Source organism: Heteronotia binoei, chromosome 21 (assembly GCF_032191835.1).
Source record: "Heteronotia binoei isolate CCM8104 ecotype False Entrance Well chromosome 21, APGP_CSIRO_Hbin_v1, whole genome shotgun sequence".
Taxonomy (NCBI): Eukaryota; Metazoa; Chordata; class Lepidosauria; order Squamata; family Gekkonidae; genus Heteronotia; species Heteronotia binoei.
Window position 1 is genome coordinate 28,392,167 of NC_083243.1, and position 20,422 is coordinate 28,412,588.

The following is a 20,422-nucleotide window of genomic DNA, read 5'->3' on the forward strand; positions in this document are numbered from 1 at the left end:
GCTCATTTTTTCACTATTAAACTAGGTATTTTATATTTATGCTGATTCAGTCCTTTGGGGTAACTAGAGACTGATACAACTTGAAATCAAGAAACCCAATGTACACGTGCCAGGGCCAAAGAAATGGATTATCCTTAATGTGGAGCAGTCCCTGGGGGGGGGGGGGGGGGGGGAAAGCCACACTCTCTTTGTAAAGATACACATTAAAGCATTCTGAAAAGCACAAGTTTGCAAAGAGACAAAACCCTCTTTCAATACATATTAGATAAGGGTTATCCCACCACACTGGCTTAGTGTGGACTTGGTAAATCAGGCCATTCTGCAAAAAAACAAAAACAAAATTAGCCAGGAGCTTTTCTTTTTTAGGCCTGTTTCAGAATGACAGTCACTGAGAATTGACTTGGACTTTCTCAAATCCCCCTCAACTGTCCCCAGTTGCCCCCTTGAATACTGATGGTGTGACTGGGCAAGCAGTGACAGCTGAACAAATGAAGCCCCTCACTCCCTCATCCAACCCCAGCCTTTCAGTTCTCTTCCCTCTCCATCTATAGTAGCTTGGCTACCAGGTAGTAAGCAACTGAAGTGTCTGGTGTCCCCTGGGAAACGTAGTCCACAGGATGCTTGAATTTTTAACCTAAGGTGGTTGAAGGACTTCATTTCCCAGAGCACACCTAGCACTTCAGATGCTCCCAGGCAGGCCCAAAGTACCAGAGAAGGTTGGGGGCACAAAAGAAGGGACAATGAGACTCTTTCCTTCTTCTCCTTGGAGGAAGATTTAGGAAGACCACTTCTCTGGTTTGGATATGTACTCCAAACCAGAGAAGGTGTGTAATCTCCAAACTGCAGGTAAGTGTTACGAACTGCTAAGGCCTGAGCCACAAAATACCAAACTTTAATGACCCTCCCCTATAAAATGCTATATGGGAAGGAACTGTACAGTGGGTCATGTTCCATACCAAAAGATAGCACTGGAACTAGAAATGTTAAGAAAAGCCTTTCCTTAACTAATTATTTACCAGGTCTTTTCTTCTTCCTCTTTTTCACTTTGATTGGTTTGACAACGAGTTCCTGGTTGAAGTCTTCAGAGCTGATCACGCTGAATCGCTGAGAAGAAAGCAGAGCTTCTCTTTGACCTTCCAGGGAGGTATGATCTCCAGTGGTCATAAAACTGGAGCCACTGTCCACAGAATTCATTGAGCTGCTCCTACTTCTTGACTCACTAGCTACAGAACAGCCCCTTCTCCTTGGGTCGCTGGTCAGCTCCCCTAGTCCATCAAAGCTCTGAGAGCGAATTTTCTCCATCAACAGTGCAGCTTCCAGATCAGCTTTTGTCAGGGAATCATTTTTATCCCCAGGAGTCTGGGGCGAAGGGAAGCTGCTGGATTTTTGGTTTGCTTGCGCAAACGGATCAGGCGACACTGATGCAACAACTGAGTGTGGGCTCTGTAATTTTGGGCTCAAATCAGATAACGGACACGTCAACTTTGAATTTACATCTGAAACTGAACACACAGAAAAAGAATAATGTTAGATGGCACATGACACTTCTGAAAATTTATAAACACGAGACTACAAAGGGAGCTGGGAACCATGGAAGCACACAGAGAGTGAGCTTAAACCCCCCCCCTTACACAATCAAATCTACCTCACAAATTTGTTGTGATGATAAAAAAGGAGATAGAGAGCACAATGTACCCTAAACTCCTCAGAGGAAAGATGGCATTAAAAAGGTGACAGAGGCCAATAAAATTATGAATTGGGTACACAGAAATCAGGAGTCCTATGGCACAGAGTGGTAAGCTGCAGTACTGCAGTCAAAGTTCTGCTCACGATCAGAGTTTGATTCCAGCAGAAGCTGGTTTCAGGTCGCCGGCTCAAGGTTAACTCAGCCTTCCATCCTTCCAAGGTCAGTAAAACGAGAATCCACCTTGCTGGGGGTAAAGTGTAGATGACTGGGGAAGGCAATGGCAAACCACCCCATTAAAAAGTCTGCCAAGAAAACGTCGTGATGTGATGTCACCCCATGGGTTGGTAATGGCTCGGTGCTTGCACAGGGGACTACCTTTACTTTTTACACGGAAATCGCACTTGATTTCAGGATCATTCTATGAAAACAAAGGGCTGGAGATTCATAGCAGATAAAGAAAAAATAGACTCGCCCACCACAAGATGTGGCAGGGACCATTAGCTGAAAAAGGCTTTTTTAAAACAAGGATTAGAAAAGGGAATTGCAGTCGTGTCTATCGATGCCTATGAGCCATGACAGTGAAACAGAACCTTCTGCACTTGAAGGCAGTATCCTCTGAATGCCAGCTGCTGGGGACACACACACACACACACACAAGTGGCTGAGGGCTGCTGACATAAGCAGAGTATGCTTGCATTTGGCTAGCAAATGCCTGACTAAATGGATCATTTCATGGTGAATTTTTGAAAGACATTCCGAGAAAGAAAAGGTACACTGATGTGTGTATGTTTTTGAGATCAATATGACCATGCGAAAAAAAATTAGGTAAAGGGAATACCACCAAAGAACTAACACTTTGCATTAAAAGCAAACAAATTCTTCCAAGTGCTATGGAATTTGACGAGTCAGGTTATGCTGAATACTCTGGAATTTTTTAAGTTTCATTTTTTTAAAGTGCCACCCTTAATCATAAAAAAACCCAGCCCTAGATTAATTTATACTGACAACTGGGTGTAATTTGCATTATGATTAAGTGAGTGAATTTAGCCATTTTTTTTACATGTCCACAATGTCAGACTTATATTGACAATATAATATAGAACAGTTACCATAGATGTAAAGTGTCTATAAGATTTGGTGTCTGATCGTTCTTGTAAAAATTCCAGAACTGGAAACCAGACTGTGAATAAAGCCATTTTCAAGCTAGTGCAAGACTTCTAAACAGAGGCTAGATGGCCATCTAACAGCAATGAAGATCCTGTGAATTTAGGGGGAGGTATTTGTGAGTTTCCTGCATTGTGCAGGGGGTTGGACTAGATGACCCTGGAGGTCCCTTCCAACTCCATGATTCTTCTGTTGCTTTTAGTGGGACATGTCCATGTTGAGGCACATATAACTCTTCAAGACAGAGGCAAAGAAGGCAATAAATTAGGGGTTGCCTCTGTTGTTAGTTCCAAACATATTCTTGCTATGTTGCACTACTGAATAATTATCCTGTGTTATAATCAGCTACTGACCAATTGCACTCACAAGCTCTCAGCAACAGGGCATTTATGTTCCTTATTAGACAAAACAGCCAGAAGTGGAAGAGTTAGAAGGCTTCCTAAATGGTGAGTCTGTCACTGGACAGCAGGGCCCGAAAAGAAACCACTGAACCTCTTTTCCAAGGCCTACAACCAGCAACCACAGGTGGCAGTGGACACTTTAAAACAGGTTATGAGAGAGTTGCCTTTATAAATGTTTTATGTCTGCTACCTATCAGCTTCATTGCTTAGCCCAGGGGTGTCAAACATGCAGTTCAGGGCCGAATCAGGCCCCCGGAGGGCTATCAGGCCCCCAAGCAATTGGCTGTCAACTGCTTCCTTCTCCCAATATCTTGCTTCCTTCTGCATCACAGCTTGCTTTGCAAGGCATGCTCAACTGCACAGGAGCTACAGAGCAAAGCCTCTATTTTCTCCATTGGCTGAGGCTCCTCCCTTGGGGAAGAATGGGAAAGGAATAGCTTGCTTTGCCAGGCTCTCTCAATTGCACAGCAGAGCCATTGAGCCAAGCCTCTCTTCCTTCTATTGGCTGAGGCTCCTTCCCCCCCACCCCAGTCCCCTGGGGAAGGAAGGAAAGAGCCAGAACTTCCTTTGCCCAGTTCCCTGAATCCCATGGGAGAAATACAAAGAAAGCATCTTTAAGACCAATGAGCGCTAACGTTTTATGTTTTAAGCTTTAAAAAAAAATATTTGTATTTGTCTGTATAAAATTTATATCTCTGCTACCTAATCTTAAATAGGTACATACATGCCCCACCCTCCACCCCCAACATGGCCCAGCCCCACAAGGTCTCATTTATGTCAGATCTGGCCCTCATAACAAATGAGTTTGACATCCCTGGCTTAGCCCATGAGTGTTCAACACCATGTTTTGGATCCAAAGATACTCTTTCATAAGCAGAAGGCATTTCTTGTGCAAGGGAATGAAGTTTCTACAAATTTTCTTCCCTACTATGTCTGGTTTTTTTCTGGAAAGTCCACTGAAGTTCAAGCGCAGCCTCCTGGGGACTGGAAAAATTTCATATGAAGACATTGGGGTTGGAAAGACCTCATGTGCAAACAGAATTTAATGCACAGGGTTTTTTTGGATCCAGGATCATGTGCCTACATTGCAAGAATCATAAAGCCGACAGAGATTGGTTTGAGATCAGTCATTCCATTCTCCCTTTCGAAATTTGATTAAATCCAACATAATCAGAGAAAACAGCAGTCAACAGGAGCCTGTATCCATAAAGAAGTCAACTAGTTATCTTAATCCATTCAAAGAATAAGGACATAAGGAGTCCCTATTGAATTGGACAAGTGGTACATCTAGTCCTGTGTACTATTCCACACAGCAACCAATCACTTGTGCTGGTGGGCCAAATGAACAGAGCACAGAGGCCAAGGCCTTTCCTCACTGCTGCCTTCCAGAGATGGTATTCAGAGGTCTGCTGCCTCACCACACATCAGCCACTTTACAGATACTATAAATTTAACGTGTGCAAACCTATCGACGCCAGCCCTTCGGGTCTGCTCGAGAGCCTTATGATATCTCGGTCTCCCCTTAAGAGAAAAATCTCGTTTTCCGTACAAGACACAGACACAATATCACCAGACCCTTCCAAGCTGCCAATCAGAGCCTGTGAAAAAGCAAGGAGAGAAGAAGAGAAGCTCTGAATGTGCTGAGAATCACTCTAGAAGGCAGACAACACTTGAGAGTTTGTATTGTACTCTTGGCTAGGAACGTGATTCAATTAGAACAAAGAGCACCATTGAAAGGAAAGGGGGATTTGGGGTGAGGGGGATTCTCATTAAGCTTGGCAAAGAGCATGGGACAGAAATGGGTTATACATGTTTTATAAGTTTAACTCTGTGGTGGCATATCCAGCATCAGTAGGCCAGGAAGCATCATCTCCAATTACATTAGTCGATGCTTTCAACGCTCAAAGCTGGCTGCCAAGAGCCTTCAGAAGTCTGTTAAGATGAAGGAAGGAAGGAAGGGGAAAATATATAGCTGTGTTGATGCCTGATCATTAATCTGGAAACAGTCTACTGACACAGCCTTACAGCTTTGTGTCATGAACAGGGCACCAACCCTAAATCAGACTTTTCCCTGCAGCCACTGTGGCCGGACCTGCCTGTCTCGCATTGGTCTTGTCAGCCACCAGCGAGCCTGCAGCAGACGTGGACTATTGCACCCTTCTTAAATCTTCGTTCGCGAAGCCAAGCCGAGAGAGAGAGAGAGTCCTTTACTCTTAACCACTATGAAACACTAGCTCTCTACAAACTAGCTAGAAGAGAATTTTTTAAAATAAAAATTGATTGATGAGGACAGTATACTCCAGGAGGTACAGAATGTTGAAACCAGGTAAGAAAGGGGGGGGCGGGGGGGGGGGGAAACCAGCCTGCTCAGATTGCTGAGAGTATATAAAATTCTGGAGGGGGTGATGTCTAAATTGCTTCCCCCTCATGCAATTCCTTCCAGCCACTTCCCTGTCCCTAGATTGTTGCTACAGCTAACAGCAAAGCAAGTGGTTTGTGCCAGTCACAGAATCAGCAAAAACTTAACAGACAGGTTGAAGGTTTCTGCATACAAACTATGATTCTGCAGATTTACAAAGAGGTAAAGACTGCCTTCCTGACCCGGATAGCCCAGGCCTGCCTGACCTCATCAGATCTTGGAAGCTAAGCAGAGTCAGTCCAGGGTCCAGTCCAGGCTATGGGAGACCACCAAGTCCAGTCCAGGCTATGGGAGACCATCAAGTCAGTCCAGGGTCCTGATGGGGAGGGAGGCAGGCAGGCAAGGGCAAACCATCACTGAATGTCTGCTGCCTTGGTATCCCCACAGGGTCACCATAAACCAGCTGGGATTTGATGGCACTTTCCACCAAAGACAGTATGTGCACACACAGAAACAAAACTTCCAACTTGACGAGGACTGAGCAAACTTGGTGAGGACTGAACAGGCTTCCCTGGGAAGTGGCGGGCTCTCCTTCCTTGGAGGTTTTTAAGCAGAGGCTAGGTATTGAATTGTATAATTGTTTTATTGTTCAACATGGCTTCTGCCATACCTCGTAAGCCACCCTGAGCCTGCCTCGGCGGGGAGGGCAGGGTATAAATAAAATTTTATTATTATTATATTATTAGGTGGCCATCTGATTCTGTGAATTAGGCAGATCATGAGAAGGAGGCCAGGAAGGGGGTTTGCTCACCTGGTTTACCGTGTCTAATAAATAGATGCTATATTCATTCCAGCTCAGCACCCACCCTTCCTGGAAAAAGCAGGAAATGAGGCCGAGTTGCCGCTCAGGGAAATTGTAACTTCCCTTGTCAGTGCGTTCCATCCGGGGGTATAATTCGAAAGATTTCATTCCAGCAGCGAACACGTCTTTCAAAATATAAGTGGCCTGTACAGTCCCACGGACATCCGATTTCCAAAGGCGAATCCCAGGCCTTGCAGCAAACAGTGTCAGGTCGCTTTGCTTACACAGCCCAGGGATAAAACATGCTCCAATTTTTCCAGTGCTGAAATTGAAAAGCAAAAAGTATTGGCAAATCACATCATGACACCAGGGGGTGGGGTGGGGAGAAGAAAAGAGACCACCGACTTCAACCACTTCAGTGTCTTAGCGAGGCTCCAGAGAGGCAGCATATAAATTTTCTAAACAACATAAATTTGAAATGCTGAAGAAAATAAGGAGCCTTATGCTACTAATAAACAACCACTGCATATTTGAAATTAATGACCTGAAATACAGAGCAGGAAAAAGATAAACCAGAATTCAGAGGAGAGTAAAAAGGAGGATCAGGGGCCAGGAGACCAAGCCCTATGAGGAAAGGTTGAGGGACTTGGGAATGTTCAGTCTGGAGAAGAAGAGGCTAAGGGGGTATGTGAAGGCTGTCACTTAGAGGAGGGCAGGGAGATGTTCCTGATGGCAGCTGAAGAGAAGGCTTGTAATAATGGGTCTAAATTAAGGGCGGAAAGGTACCGGCTGGATATTAGCAAAACTCTTTTTACAGTAAAGAGTTGTTCAACAGTGGAATAAGCTACCTAGGGAGGTGGTGAGCACCCCCTCACTGGCAATCTTTAAGCAAACACTTGTCAGGGATGCTCTAGATTGATCCTCCATTGACCAAGGGGTTGGACTAAATGGCCTGTATGGCCCCTTCCAACTCTGTGATTCTATGTGCCATCTTCCTTGCAAACTCCAGCTCTCTGCCAGCTCTTTTCCTGTTACAGCCCCTAGAAATTTATTTATGAAGGTCCCAAAGACTCTGGAGCATTTTAGGGCCCAGCACAGGGAGAGAGCCCTGACCTGGATGGCCCAGACTAGCCCGATCTCATCAGACCTTGGAAGTTAAGCAGGGTTGGCCCTGGTTAGCCTTTGGAGGGAAGACCACCAAGGAAGTTCAGGATTGCTCTGCAGACGTCACCTCTGGACGTCTCTGGCCTTGAAAATCCTAGGTGGTTGCCTATGATTTTACAGCACTTTCCACCACCACAGGGAGAGGCAGCCAGAGAAATCAATCAACACTCACATAGGGTTGACAGATCCCCCACGTGTTCCGGTGTTTTCACGTGCACGGTGCAATGACATAACTCACAAGTGATGTCATTGTGCCAGTGACGTTGCACACCTGCCACTCTAGGAGCTTCCAGGAAAACTCTATGGTTTTCCTGGACACTCTAGCAATTTGGGAGGGAAAACTCTATGGTACCATACGGCCCGGGAACTTGGCAGCCGTACACTCACATGTGTGCACACAGAAGTGATTTTTATTTATATATGGGGTTCTCTGAATCCTGATCAAGTGTCGCCACTCTTCCACAAAAGAGGGATGGATAACTATTTTCAACAGTGAAAATGTAAGGAAATGCCAAAAGCAAACAATGAATTTGCAAATTTGGCAGAAATTTATTCTGCTTCTGATTTTTTTGCTCTGCAAACAAATATAGTGGGCTTTATTGGCAAACAACACAGAGAGGAAAGTATATAAATGGACATGGAAGTTTGAATTAGGGATCATGGGATAACAGCCAAGAAGAAGGGTTAAGAGAGCAGCATGGGATATTAATGCCCTGCTCTTCACAAGCAGAACTTGGGAGAATTTCAGATAAGCACAGTTATCTCTCACCAGAATAATTAAAGTAACAAAACCATCATACTTCAGATTATCTACTTAACAGCTTCAGAGAAAGTTTGTTGAACAAAAAAAAAATTTATGCAAAGAACTACATTGAATTACATTCATTACCCAAACCGCATCTCTACAAATCTGAAACTAAATGGTATTTGTTTGCATCAGAGTTTAATGGAGTTACTTTTTCCTGGGCTGGGTTCCAACTTGCTTGACTGATTTTTCTTCAGTGTAAAACAGTAGACTTCGCTGTAGAGTGGAGACCAGCAACACTTTCTGACTGTAATCTAGCTGCACAATTGAAGACGGCTCTTCCAAGACCAAACTGGAATTGCAACGACCCTGGAGAGACATAAATAGGGACGCAGAACACCATCATTTCCCAAGTAAAGGATTTGACTGTGCTCTTAACTGTGCTGCATCAGGTTAAAGAAGATTTAACCAGAAGTCATTGACCCCGCTGGAGTTTAATTCATGCTGGAACATTTATGCAGAAGGAACAAGTGTGTTCTTTTTCTGATACTTGACATCTCCTTGAACAAGTCTGAAGACAGGCAAGGTCCAACAATCCTACAGCTGAGCACAGACTGTGAATCTAGTGATGATCCAACATGAATTGAGATACGAGTAAATAAACACTTTGAGGAAAACTAAGACTCACAAAAGCTTATGCTGGAATAAATGTTGTTAAGTCTTTTGAGGGTCACTGGACTCCTACTTTGGGGGAAATGCAGCAATTTCAGCAGACCCATTGCAAACTATATTCTGGTAAAGTGAACAAAGCCAGTAGGGAAAAAGACCTATGGATCCCTGAAAGAGGATCCATAGAGCAGAAGACACTCACCAAGCCTTCTTTAATGCAGTTGTAGTATCTTCTTAAAAGCCTCTTCTAATGACCACAGTATTTATAATCAACAATCCGGCAGAGAAATTCAGGAGAGCTAACCAGAGTCGCTGTGTTGGAAGTCACTGTGCTGGATGCAGCCATTGCTCAATCCCCAAAGGAATGAAGAGGGGCCATGCTATATTAACCTCCACTGTCTCTGAGAAGTAAGCAGCCCTTCTAGAGCCAGTTTGGTTAAATGCGCGGACTCTTATCTGGGAGAACCAGGTTTGATTCCCCACTCCTCCACTTGCACCTGCTGGAATGGCCCTGGGTCAGCCATAGCTTTTGTGGGAGTTGTCCTTGAAAGGGCAGTTGACGTAAGAGCTCTCTGAGCCCCACCTATCTCACAGGGTGTGTGTTGTGGGGGAGGGGGGGAGGTAAAGGAGATTGCGACCGCTCTGAGACTCTGAGATTCAGAGTATAAGATGGGATATCAATCCAATATCATCTTCTTCTAAAGAAAGGAGCAAGGATTCATTCAGAATCCTTGATACAATCTGAACTATAGAAGACAGGCACAATGCAAAAAAAAAAAAAAAAAGCCAACAAGACAGTCACTGCCAGGAAAACACCAGGCAAAGGGAAGCATGAGATGCCATAGAAAGCCACATGGTACAGGGTATCCCACAGTTTTGGGGTGGGGAAGGAATGCTGCTGGGTTGGGAGACGATTGACCCAACACTCAAAAAGACATGCATGCATTTTTTTCAGTTGTGCGACAGCTGTTTTAAAACTTCCCAGGAAAGAGAATGAAATAAAGCATTTAAAAACCAACAAATGCAACAGGGAAATAAAGAAAGGAAATAAAGGTGCAAATGTATCCTTAACCAAGTAACAATGGACATGAAAACTATCTCAAACTGGTTCCACCCTTCTGCAGTGAAATCATACAGGACTAATCCAAGCCTGGCTGAAGCAGCAATAACGCCAAAATAAATGAAAAACTGAATTATTTTCAACTGCCCAAGAATGCACCATATTGCAAACTGTAGATTATTTCAGGAAAGGGGTTCAAACCATTAAGAAATTATTCAGACTAGCCTGACAGAGAAGCTTTGCCATCACCAAATATACCAGTCAGTGCCAGCCCGCTAACTTTTATAGCAAGATCTGCTATTTTTGAATGTCTTGTTATTACTAGCATCACAAAGTCTTTATGAATGGAACACTGTGCCTTTGTATCAACCACACTAAGCTGCCATAACTCCAAGTCCTCAGGAAACTGGGCTCCAACAATCCTACTAACTTTAATTAAAGCATTCTCTCCCCTCTCCCAATTTGTGGTGTTAGGTAACTCCACAGCATATTTTTTTATTGTCCAACTTCTAACCTACTATATGCTTCTAACCAGCAGGCACCAGCTAAAAAATCATGACATTCAATCAACAAAAACTATCTTTAGTAAGAACCGCATAAAGAACAATTGCAAATCCATTAATAGCAGCAAGCTCCAATAAAATATCCCTTAAATTGGGAATCCAAATTTCTTTCTTCCACATCTGCCAAAATAACAGTCTTTACCAGTCTCCCAACTCAAAACACAGCAGGTCTGCTTATTCTCTGTAGGGAAGGGCTCCATAATGAGGGTGTCACCACAGATGAAGCTCTGCCACTGGCATAAGACAGCCTAATTAAACAATGCCAGCACACATAGGAAACACCAGTCTGGTGATGTAAGCAAACAATGTGATCTCTACAGGATGAAGCACACATAGATACAGGACAGGCTGTCTTCTCAGAATGATGATGATATTGGATTTATATCCCACCCTGTACTCTGAATCTCAGAGCGGTCACAATCTCCTTTACCTCTCTTCCTCCAACAGACACCCTGTGAGGTAGGTGAGGCTAAGAGAGCTCCCACAGAAGCTGCCTTTTCAAGGACAACTCCTACGAGAGCTATGGCTGACCCAAGGCCATCCCAGCAGGTGCAAGTGGAAGAGTGGGAAATCAAACCCAGTTCTCCCAGATAAGAGTTCGCACACTTCACCACTACACCAAACTGGCTCTCTAGCACTATCTAGTTATTGTTCCTGGAATATAACACATTTTATTTACTTAAAACATTTTTATACCACCTTTCCACTGAATCAGGGTCCATAAAACATACTAAAACAATTAAAATATGGGAAAAAATATAAAATAATTCTATTAAAAACACATAAGTGACAGCAGAAAGTGGGCAACTAACTGTTATTGTACAGGCCAGACAAAACAAAAAGATGAGATGCTGACAGGCATCTCAGGCTATCCTACCTCACAGGGCTGAAATGGAGGAGAGGAGAACTACATATTGCTCATAAGGCTAGCCTTCTTTGTCTCTTATACGACATCCAATTTTGATTCAGAAAATACCTGCCCCCTCATCTGGAGCAACTCCTTACCTGATCAAAATCCAAAGAAGAGTAGACAATTTTCCCTTTGTCATCTCCAGAGAATAATTTCATTCCGTTGGGACTCCACGCCAAAGCTGTGATGCTACTTTTGTGGATTCCAGACACATCAAATCTTCGAAGCTGCAAAAAAAAAAAAAGACTCCCAAGTGAACATACCAAAGAAACTGAGTAAGGGGCAGGAAGCAGGCAGAAAGCCTATTCTACAGTCCAATTAACATATCGGTGCTTTTCTGTGTTTAAGCAAGCTATTTCATTTTAACATGTATCAGGAATTTCACAGAAGCATGATTCCAGAAAAGATGGCCTGTGTATTTTAGGGATTTCAAAAAAGCCTGACTTGTACTATGAAGCTACAACCTACTTGCTAGATACTGCATTAAGTATATGTTCTTAACTTGACTGCCAAGAAACTGCACAATTAATCAGAGGCTGTCTTGAACACCACAATTTTTAATCAGTATGGGTCTTACTTGTTTGTTTCTCCCAGGCAACGAAGAAACCAGCTGAAAAACGGCAATCTTGCCTGAAGCGGTTCCAATCGCAACAAGATCATCAAAGCAGCTCAAGAGTTTCACAACGGTGATAGACTCGCTTCTCCCCTGATCAAATAAGAGCAAAAAGGTAAGTATGAAATTAAGGCAGCAAGTTTCCAGACGCAAGCCTAATGCACCAGTTTTATTTGTGCAGGCTGGAACTGGGAAGCCCGAAGAAGCACTTCCTCTGTACAAATCATCCCTGATCCTCACCCCACCCCCAAACTTGAAATTCACCAAGACATTGCTTCAGAGTCTATGCTCAGTTATGTAAGAACACCAGTGGTGTAGGGTCTTGTATGGCGCAAACTCCCGGTTGCCATGAAACTTACTTGGTTCTTACATTTGCTCTTGGGCTATCCTACTTCACAGGGTTGTGGGGGCAAAATGAAGGAGAGGAGAACTACACATGCTGCCCTGAGCTATTTACAGGAAGTGGGGCGGAATGTACTAAATAAATTAATAGCATGGAGCAGAACCTCCTCTATTGTGCTCCCTCCAACTTTCAGCCAACAAGTCTATGTATGCATGTATGTGAATGGAAGATGGAACCTGACCTGTTCTGATTTATGAGAGTACAGGGAGAGGAACTGTTGGAAAACAGCTTGTCAGCTGCACATCTCACCTGTCTGTCTGTCTCTTTCCTGTCCTACATGTATAAAGCCTAAATGGGGCCAGAGGCACAAGCCATGAAATTGCTTTATACTAAATCGGACCCTTGGTCCATCAATGTCAGTACTTTCTACTCAGACTGGCAGCAGTTCTCCAGGATCTCAGGCAGAGGTCTTTCCCATCATCTATTGCCTGGTTCTTTCCACTGGAGATGCTGGGGATTGAACCTAGGACGTTCTGTATGCCAAGCAGATGCTCTGCCACTTAGCCACATCCGCTTCCCTTTTAGCAAAAGGTTAGTCTATGGCTCACAGCCAGCGACTGCTGAGTGAACCGGTCAGTGGACTTAAAACTTGCACAAGATTTGGCTTTGTGCTTTTAAAAACCCTGGGGTTTTTGCTTAATTAAATTATTTAAATTGGATGGGTTTTTTGTAAGTCACTTTAAAACAGAGCACTAAAATACCAAAATAAATAAATACATTGTTGGACCTCTGGATCTGTTTTGCTAATGAAAGCACTTTTAATTTGATATGTTTACATATTGGTCTCAGGCAGTGTTCCCTTTAAGCTGAGTTAGTGTGAACTAGGTAATGATTTTTTGGCTACCAGCTCACACTTTTTTCTTAGCTCAGGAAGGATAGCCCCAGAGCAAACGAATTTATGCAGCAGCTCGCAACTTTAATGCCAGTAGTTCACAAAGCAGAATTTTTGCTCACAAGACTCCACAGCTCAGAGTATTGTTTATTATTGTTCTTCATTTATACCCCATTTTCTCCCACAGCAGCTCCTCTCCTCCATTTTATCCTCACAACAACCCTGTAAGGTGCTTAGGCTAAGAATCACCCAACAAACTTCCACTGCAGATTCAAACATGGGTCCTCCCAGATCCTAGTGTGACATTCCAACCACTATATGATGCTAGTATAATGGCACATGATACAGCAAGCAACCATGGTGGTTAATAAAGTATGCTCCCAGTCATTGCCTGAATCTCAGATCTCTCCTGGGAACATATATGCGACATTTAGAGCTCTATAATGGGAAAAAGGTAGAACATAAATGAAATAAATCAATAAAACAAATTGTCAGTATCTTTCTGCCATCATGATCATGTTTGGCTGGTTTGGTAGGAAATATGTTTTCAAGTGATTAGATAAAAATGTCACAATAGTTGCATTCCAAAGTCTTGGTCTCTGGATCATTTAAATAAAGCACCAGCTGTTAAAGATAATAAAAAGTAGATGCAGCTTAAAACCAACCAACAAAATCTGCTGAATAGAATAATAGCATTGTAGACAATTAGGTAGAGAGTGAAACTGAACTTAGTGTAAGTGATGACAAGATCAACTTACAAAAAGTTCTAGAGCAGAAGTGTCAAACATGTGGCCCAGGAGCCAAATCAGGCCCCTGGAGGACTCCTATCAGACCCCCGAGAAACTGGCTGTTATCTACTTCCTTCTCCCTTTCTCTCAGGGGTTGTACAAGATGACCCTGGGGGTCCCTTCCAACTCTATGATTTTATGATTCTTGCTTCCTTCTGCATCACAGCTTGCTTTGCCAGGCTCTCTTAATTGCACAGCAGAGCTACTGAGTCAAGCCTCTCTTCCTTTTATTGGCTGAGGCTCCTCCCCATCCTGGTCCCCTGGGAAAGGAAGGAAAGAGCCAGAGCTTCCTTTGACCAGTTCCCTGGATCCCATGGGAGAGATACAACAAAACCACTTTTAAAACTAACAAGTGATAATGTTTTAATCATGTTTTATTTTGTTTTGTTTTTTAAAAAAAACACCTTTGTATTTTTCTGTGTCCTTTATAAAGTTTATATCTCTGCTACCTGACCTACATTTTATGACACACATGGCCTGGCCCAACAAGGTCTCATTTATGTCAGATCCGGCCCTCATAACAAATAGGTACGACACTCCTGTTCTAGAGGGACAGAAGCATTAGTTTTTCACAGTGAAAACAAACAGGTATCTTAAACTTCAAAGACTTTGGGTTCCAGTCCAAACTTATGCTGGAATAAATTTTCTAAGGGGCTACATGATCTCTGCTTGATTTTTCAAGTGACCTCCACATCTTTTGCTTGCAGACAGCTAAGAGATGTTAAAACTGAGGGCAGAAACCTCATGTATACTCTGGGGGAAAAGGAATCCATACACTTTTAATCAACACATGTTCACTGTTACCTCAAAATTGTATTTTTTCATCTGGTTTAGGTGCCTGCAGTACAGATACAGCATCCCGATACTGCTGCCCACAGCAATGTAGTCCCCATTGGTGTCGAGAGCAGTGAGGTACACCACAATGGAACGGAATCCCTTCTGGATCTTCGTAGGAATGGCGTTCAGGAGGTAATACAAGGGGCAGAACTCCTTGAAAGTAAAGGATGGCGTCACCGATGCCATGGTCAACAGCCGTACGTGTTACCTGTAAACTGGAAAACACACACATTATTTATTCTCCACAACGGAGACAATTTTTTGTTAAGCATCACTATTAGAATTCAAATAATCAAGAGTAAATACAGGTAAAGACCAAAATATAATCCTAGTTGCTATTATTTACTTCATTTATATCTTGCCCCTATTATTATTATTTGTTTATTTATATTCCACCCATTCCCCCATTGGGAGCTCAGAGTGGAGTACAGCAAATAGAAATAAAATCACAATAAAACCATAATAAAACCAATTGCGACATTCATCAAAGTGCAGCAAGATGATTCAGCAAGATGACACGAAAGCAAGGTGGTATAGCACAAAATAGTACCACAATACAGCATCACAGTACAGTAGTGCAGTGGAGCAGCAGAGCAGTAGAGGGGAGGCCAACCGATCGATAAATAGATGCCCGCCGCCTCATCCAAAGACCTGGCGGAACAGCTCCATTTTGCAGGCCCTATGAAAGGCCAGCAAGCCAGGTAGGGCCCAGATCTCCATAGGGAGCTGATTCCACCAGGTCGGGGCCAGGACTGAGAAAGTCCTGGCCCTGGTAGAAGCAAGACGGGCATCTCTTGGGCTGGGGACTATCAGAAGATCTTGGAGGCCGAATGAAGCAACCTCTGGGGCATATATGGGAGGAGACGGTCCCGTAGGTATTTTGGTCCCAGGCCACGCAAGGCCTTAAAAGTCAAAACTAACACCTTGAAATGGATCCGGTACTCTATAGGCAGCCAGTGCAGGTTGCGGAGCGCCGGCTGTATGTTCACCCCATTAAGACCCAATTAAGACCCAATGCAGCTTGTGTTGTTTTCCTCATTTCCATTTTTTATCCCTGGATGAGTGAGCGTGTCTGTCTGACCCCAGATCACCTCGTAAGCTTTCACAGCAGAGCAGGGATTTCACTCTGCGTTTGCCAGATCCTATTCCAGCACTCTCACCTCTATACCACACTGGCTATCTCCTAATAAATAAGGGGGTTCGGATTTACGCTATCACTGAACGCGGATGAGGGGCGTGAGAAGAATGGTTGTAGTAACCTAGAAATGAAATGACGAGGCAATTCCTTTGTGATTTAAGGCAGACAAGACAGAACACTTTTCGGTTCTGGTTTTCCATCATCTTCAATGAAATGTGGAAAAAGGAAAGGTCCCCTGTGCAAGCACCAGTCATTTCCGACTCTGGGGTGACGTTGCTTTCACAATGTTTTTACAGCAGACTTTTAACAGGGTGGTTTGCCACTGCCTTCCCCAGTCATCTACCCTTTCCCCCCAGCAAGCTGGGTACTCATTTTACCGACCTCGGAAGGATGGAAGGCTGAGTCAACCTTGGGATGGCTACCTGAAGCAGCTTCTGCTGGGATAGAACTCAGGTCGTGAGCAGAGAGTTCAGACCACAGTACTGCTGCTTTACCACTCTGCGCCACGGGGCTGCTGCAATGAAATGTGAAGGGGAGCACAAATTGGACTTACATTTTTCCAATTTAAAATCATGACAGTTCTGGCATTTTTGCAGAAAAAATGATTTTGCCTTTCTTTCCCCCCAGGTGCGTAGCTGTGCTGGTCTGAGATGCAAAAGCAAGATCTGAGCAACAATATTTCCAGGGCACAGGTTTTCTAGAGTCAAAGCTCCATTTCCTGAGAGTAATGGAAGTACAAGTAAAGACCAAAATATGAAATGGATAAAAGAAAGTACTTCTTCACCCAAAGAGTGATTAACACATGGAATTCACTGCCACAGGAGGTGGTAGCAGCTACAAGCATAGATGGTTTCAAGAGGGCATTGGATAAACATATGGAGCAGAAGTCCATTGGTGGATATTAGCCACAGGGTACAGATGGAGCTCTCTGTCTGGGGCAGTGATGCTGTGTATTCTCGGTGCTTGGGGAGGGGGCAACAGTGGGAGGGCTTCTAGTGTCCTGGCCCCACTAGTGGACCTTCTGATGGTACCTGGATTTTTGGCCACTGTGTGACAGTGTTGGACAGGATGGGTCATTGGCCTGATCCAACATGGCTTCTCTTATGTTCCTATGTAATTCTCCCTCCTATTTGTTATTACTTATTTCATTCATATCTTGCCCCTATCCCCAATCAGGACCCAATGCAGCTTACGTAGTTCTCCTCTCCTCCATTTTTAGGCCTGGATGAGTGTGTGTGTGTGTCTGACCCCAGATCACCTCATAAGCTTTCACGGCAGAGTGGGGATTTCACGAATGGAGCTTTGACTCTTGAAAGCTTTATACTCAATAAATCTTCCAGGGCTTTAGGGTGCCACTGAACTTGAGCCTTGCTCTTCTCCTGCATTTCACTTATAATCCCACAGAATTAGCAGAAGCGATCCATCAAAGAGAAAGTACTCAAAAGCCATAAAAGTGACTCATGAGGCTGGTGACTAATTTAGCACCTAATACACAATTGATTTCCTACACAGACATCCAGGCTCCAAAAATGCTCTTGGCCAGCTCACCAAACTGGGGAAAGAAAACCCGAGACCCAATCCTGCCTATCCTCATGCTCTAGAATGCAAAGGAACTGGGGTCAGGACAAGGCTCTGTTTCACTTCCTGCAGGACTTCCAAGACATCCAAGTGACTCATCTTCCTTCCCTCACATGCACTGTGGAGAGCCTAGAAACTCTCTATGCCAGGGGTGGCCAAACTTGCTTAACATAAGAGCTACATAGAACAAACATCAGAGGTTTGAGAGCCACAATACATGAGTCGCAAGGAAATAGAGGGGGGAAGGGGCAACTGTAGCTTTAAATACCTTCTCCAAGCTGCCAGCTGGCTTGGGTTGGAGAAATGATTAAAAGACAAGTGCCTTCTCCAAGCTGGCTGACAGGGCAGTGGGGGCTTCGAGAGCCACACAATATGTGTGAAAGAGCCACAGTTTAGCCACCTCTGCTCTATGCACACATTTATAGATTCAGAAGCGTGCTGAAACCGTGTTGGTTTGAAGCGGCAGAACAAAGTTTGAGTCCAGTGGCACCTTTAAAATAAGTTAAAACTTTGTTGGTTTTAAAGTTCCCACTGGATTCAAACTTTGTTCTTTAGGCATATATTTATTTAGGCAACTCAATACTTTTACTGAGGGCCAGATTGGTGTAGTGGTTAAGTGTGAGGACTCTTTATCTGGGAGAACTGGGTTTGATTCCCCACTCCTCCACTTGCAGCTGCTGGAATGGCCTTGGGTTAGCCATAGCTATTGCAGGAGTTGTCTTTGAAAGGGGAGCTTCTGTGAGAGCCCTCTCAGCCTCACCCACCTCACAGAGTGTTTGTTGGGGGGGGGGAGATATAGGACACTGTAAGCCGCTCTGAGTCTCTGATTCAGAGAGAAGGGCAGGGTATAAATCTGCAGTCTTTTTTTCTTAGCTTCAGGCCTTTGTACACAAAACGGAGATAATTCTATTGCAGGACAGTTGTTACAAAGTGCATTGAACATTTGAAAGGGGGTATATAAATGCCTAAGGGAAATCAACCCAGGCTGTTCACTGGAAGGTCAGATGCTGAAGCTGAAGCTCAAATACTTTGGCCACCAAATGAGAAGGGAGCACTCCCTGGAGAAGATTCTGACGCTAGGAAAGACAGAAGACAAAAGAAGAAGGGGACGACAAAAGATGAGATGGCTGGACAGTGTTACTGATGTAACAAACACAAATTTGAGCAGACTTTGGAGGATGGTGGAAAACAGGAGGGCCTGCCGTGACTTTGTCCATGGGGTCGCAAAGAGTCGGACTCGACTGTGCGACTGAACAACAACAACATATAAATGCTAAGCATTATTATTAGACAGGAATTAACACAAATGTTTAGCTTCATGATACCACTATCTGCACTGCCCACATTCACACAATGTTTGTTCGCTTGCAGGCCTGCTTGTAGCCTTAAGTGCACAGACAGGAAATCTAATAAACACAAAAATCCCATATCAGCAATCCATTTAGTGCCTCTGCTACCAAGTCTGCCAGAACTAATGGCAATTCAAAAGGTCCAAGGCCCTGGCAAGTAAAACCGACACATGGGACGGATAGCAACTGAGCTAGCTAACTAGCATTGCTTTGAAAGGGTGTGATACAGTGAAAGCTAAATCCCAAATGAACGCTTTTTCTTTTGCCCCAAATGAGAACATGGTAAATCCTGGCATTCCCTGATCTCATTTCTTTCTCGATTGGATCTTCTGATTTATACTACTGCCTGGCATAGTTACAGTTACGCAGCCAGAAAGTCTGTCCACATCCAGAGGACAATCCCTCAAAGCAGCGGAGAGTGCTGTCAAGTTGCATTTGGCATATGACGACTTGCAGAGTTTTCAAGGCAAGAAGCAAACAGAGGGGAGTTTGCCATTGCCTGCCTCTGTGTAGCAAGCCGGGATTTCCTTCCCATCCAAGTGCTAGCCAGGGCTTACCCTGCTTAGCTGCCAAGATCTGAGGAGAACAGCCTAGCCTGGGCCACCTGGACTTCCCAATCCCTCATACAATATAAAATTGCTTTGCATGTAGTACATAAGCATCCCCATATACAGTTTGCAGCCGTGACTACAAAAAGGGAAGGTATAGCTGCCATCTACCTGTACACAAAACATGTCAGATTCAAAGTCAGAGTAGGACCAGCATCAAAAGTCAAATGTCAGAAATCTGGTTTCATTTCTCAGTTTTCACATGAAAGCTGTCTTGTGTAACCAAAACCATGTGCCCTGCTCTTCATTATAAAGTGCCCTTTGCCCTTTTGAGGGCTTTATTTTTATCTTAAGAGCTACAAGCTTTTTGATGCTATATCCAATAAGCAACCAGAGTTTCAATCTCTTAAGAATTCTACTGTAACAAATTAAGGCTACAGTCCCATTTATGCTTACATGGGAATCAGCTCTGACTGAATAAACTGAGGCGTCTGAGAAACTGCTCAAAATCTGCACTGTTATTGGCCTATCTTCCAGGGCTATTAGAAGTGTTACAAATATGTGAAATGCTTTGAGCATACCACAGTACTATGTCAATGTAAGGTGTAAGAATCTCAGTTATATTTAAAGAAGAGGAGATTGTTAAGTCGTGAAAAGTGAGGTATAAATCCAATCTCCTTTCCCTTCCCCTCCCTACAACAGACACCCTTTGAGGTAGGTGGGGTTGAGAGAGCTCTGAGACAACTATTCTTGAGAGAACGGCTCTGAGAAAACTTGTGGCTGACCCAAACTCACTCCAGCAGTTGCATTTG

At 43.9% G+C, this 20,422-nt stretch overlaps 2 protein-coding genes across 3 annotated transcripts in view; both read right to left on the reverse strand.

The window, feature by feature from the left end:
* Nucleotides 1–20,422, reverse strand: part of WDR20 (WD repeat domain 20) — a 505,375-nt gene that overhangs the window by 357,719 nt on the left and 127,234 nt on the right. The gene's annotated exons all lie outside the window — the stretch shown is intronic.
* Nucleotides 1–20,422, reverse strand: part of TECPR2 (tectonin beta-propeller repeat containing 2) — an 83,064-nt gene that overhangs the window by 60,810 nt on the left and 1,832 nt on the right. Inside the window, exons 1-8 of one of the 2 annotated variants that reach the window (XM_060262883.1) lie at nucleotides 16,257–16,275; nucleotides 14,965–15,212; nucleotides 12,102–12,230; nucleotides 11,620–11,751; nucleotides 8,534–8,691; nucleotides 6,423–6,735; nucleotides 4,718–4,850; nucleotides 1,017–1,502 (exon numbers count right to left, since the gene is read on the reverse strand). In XM_060262883.1, the coding sequence (XP_060118866.1) occupies nucleotides 1,017–1,502; nucleotides 4,718–4,850; nucleotides 6,423–6,735; nucleotides 8,534–8,691; nucleotides 11,620–11,751; nucleotides 12,102–12,230; nucleotides 14,965–15,183 (1,570 nt within the window). In that variant the 5' untranslated portion in view covers nucleotides 15,184–15,212; nucleotides 16,257–16,275. Of the gene's footprint in view, nucleotides 1–1,016; nucleotides 1,503–4,717; nucleotides 4,851–6,422; nucleotides 6,736–8,533; nucleotides 8,692–11,619; nucleotides 11,752–12,101; nucleotides 12,231–14,964; nucleotides 15,213–16,256; nucleotides 16,276–20,422 lie in introns of those variants that run through there. The other variant, XM_060262882.1, reaches the window with a different exon arrangement.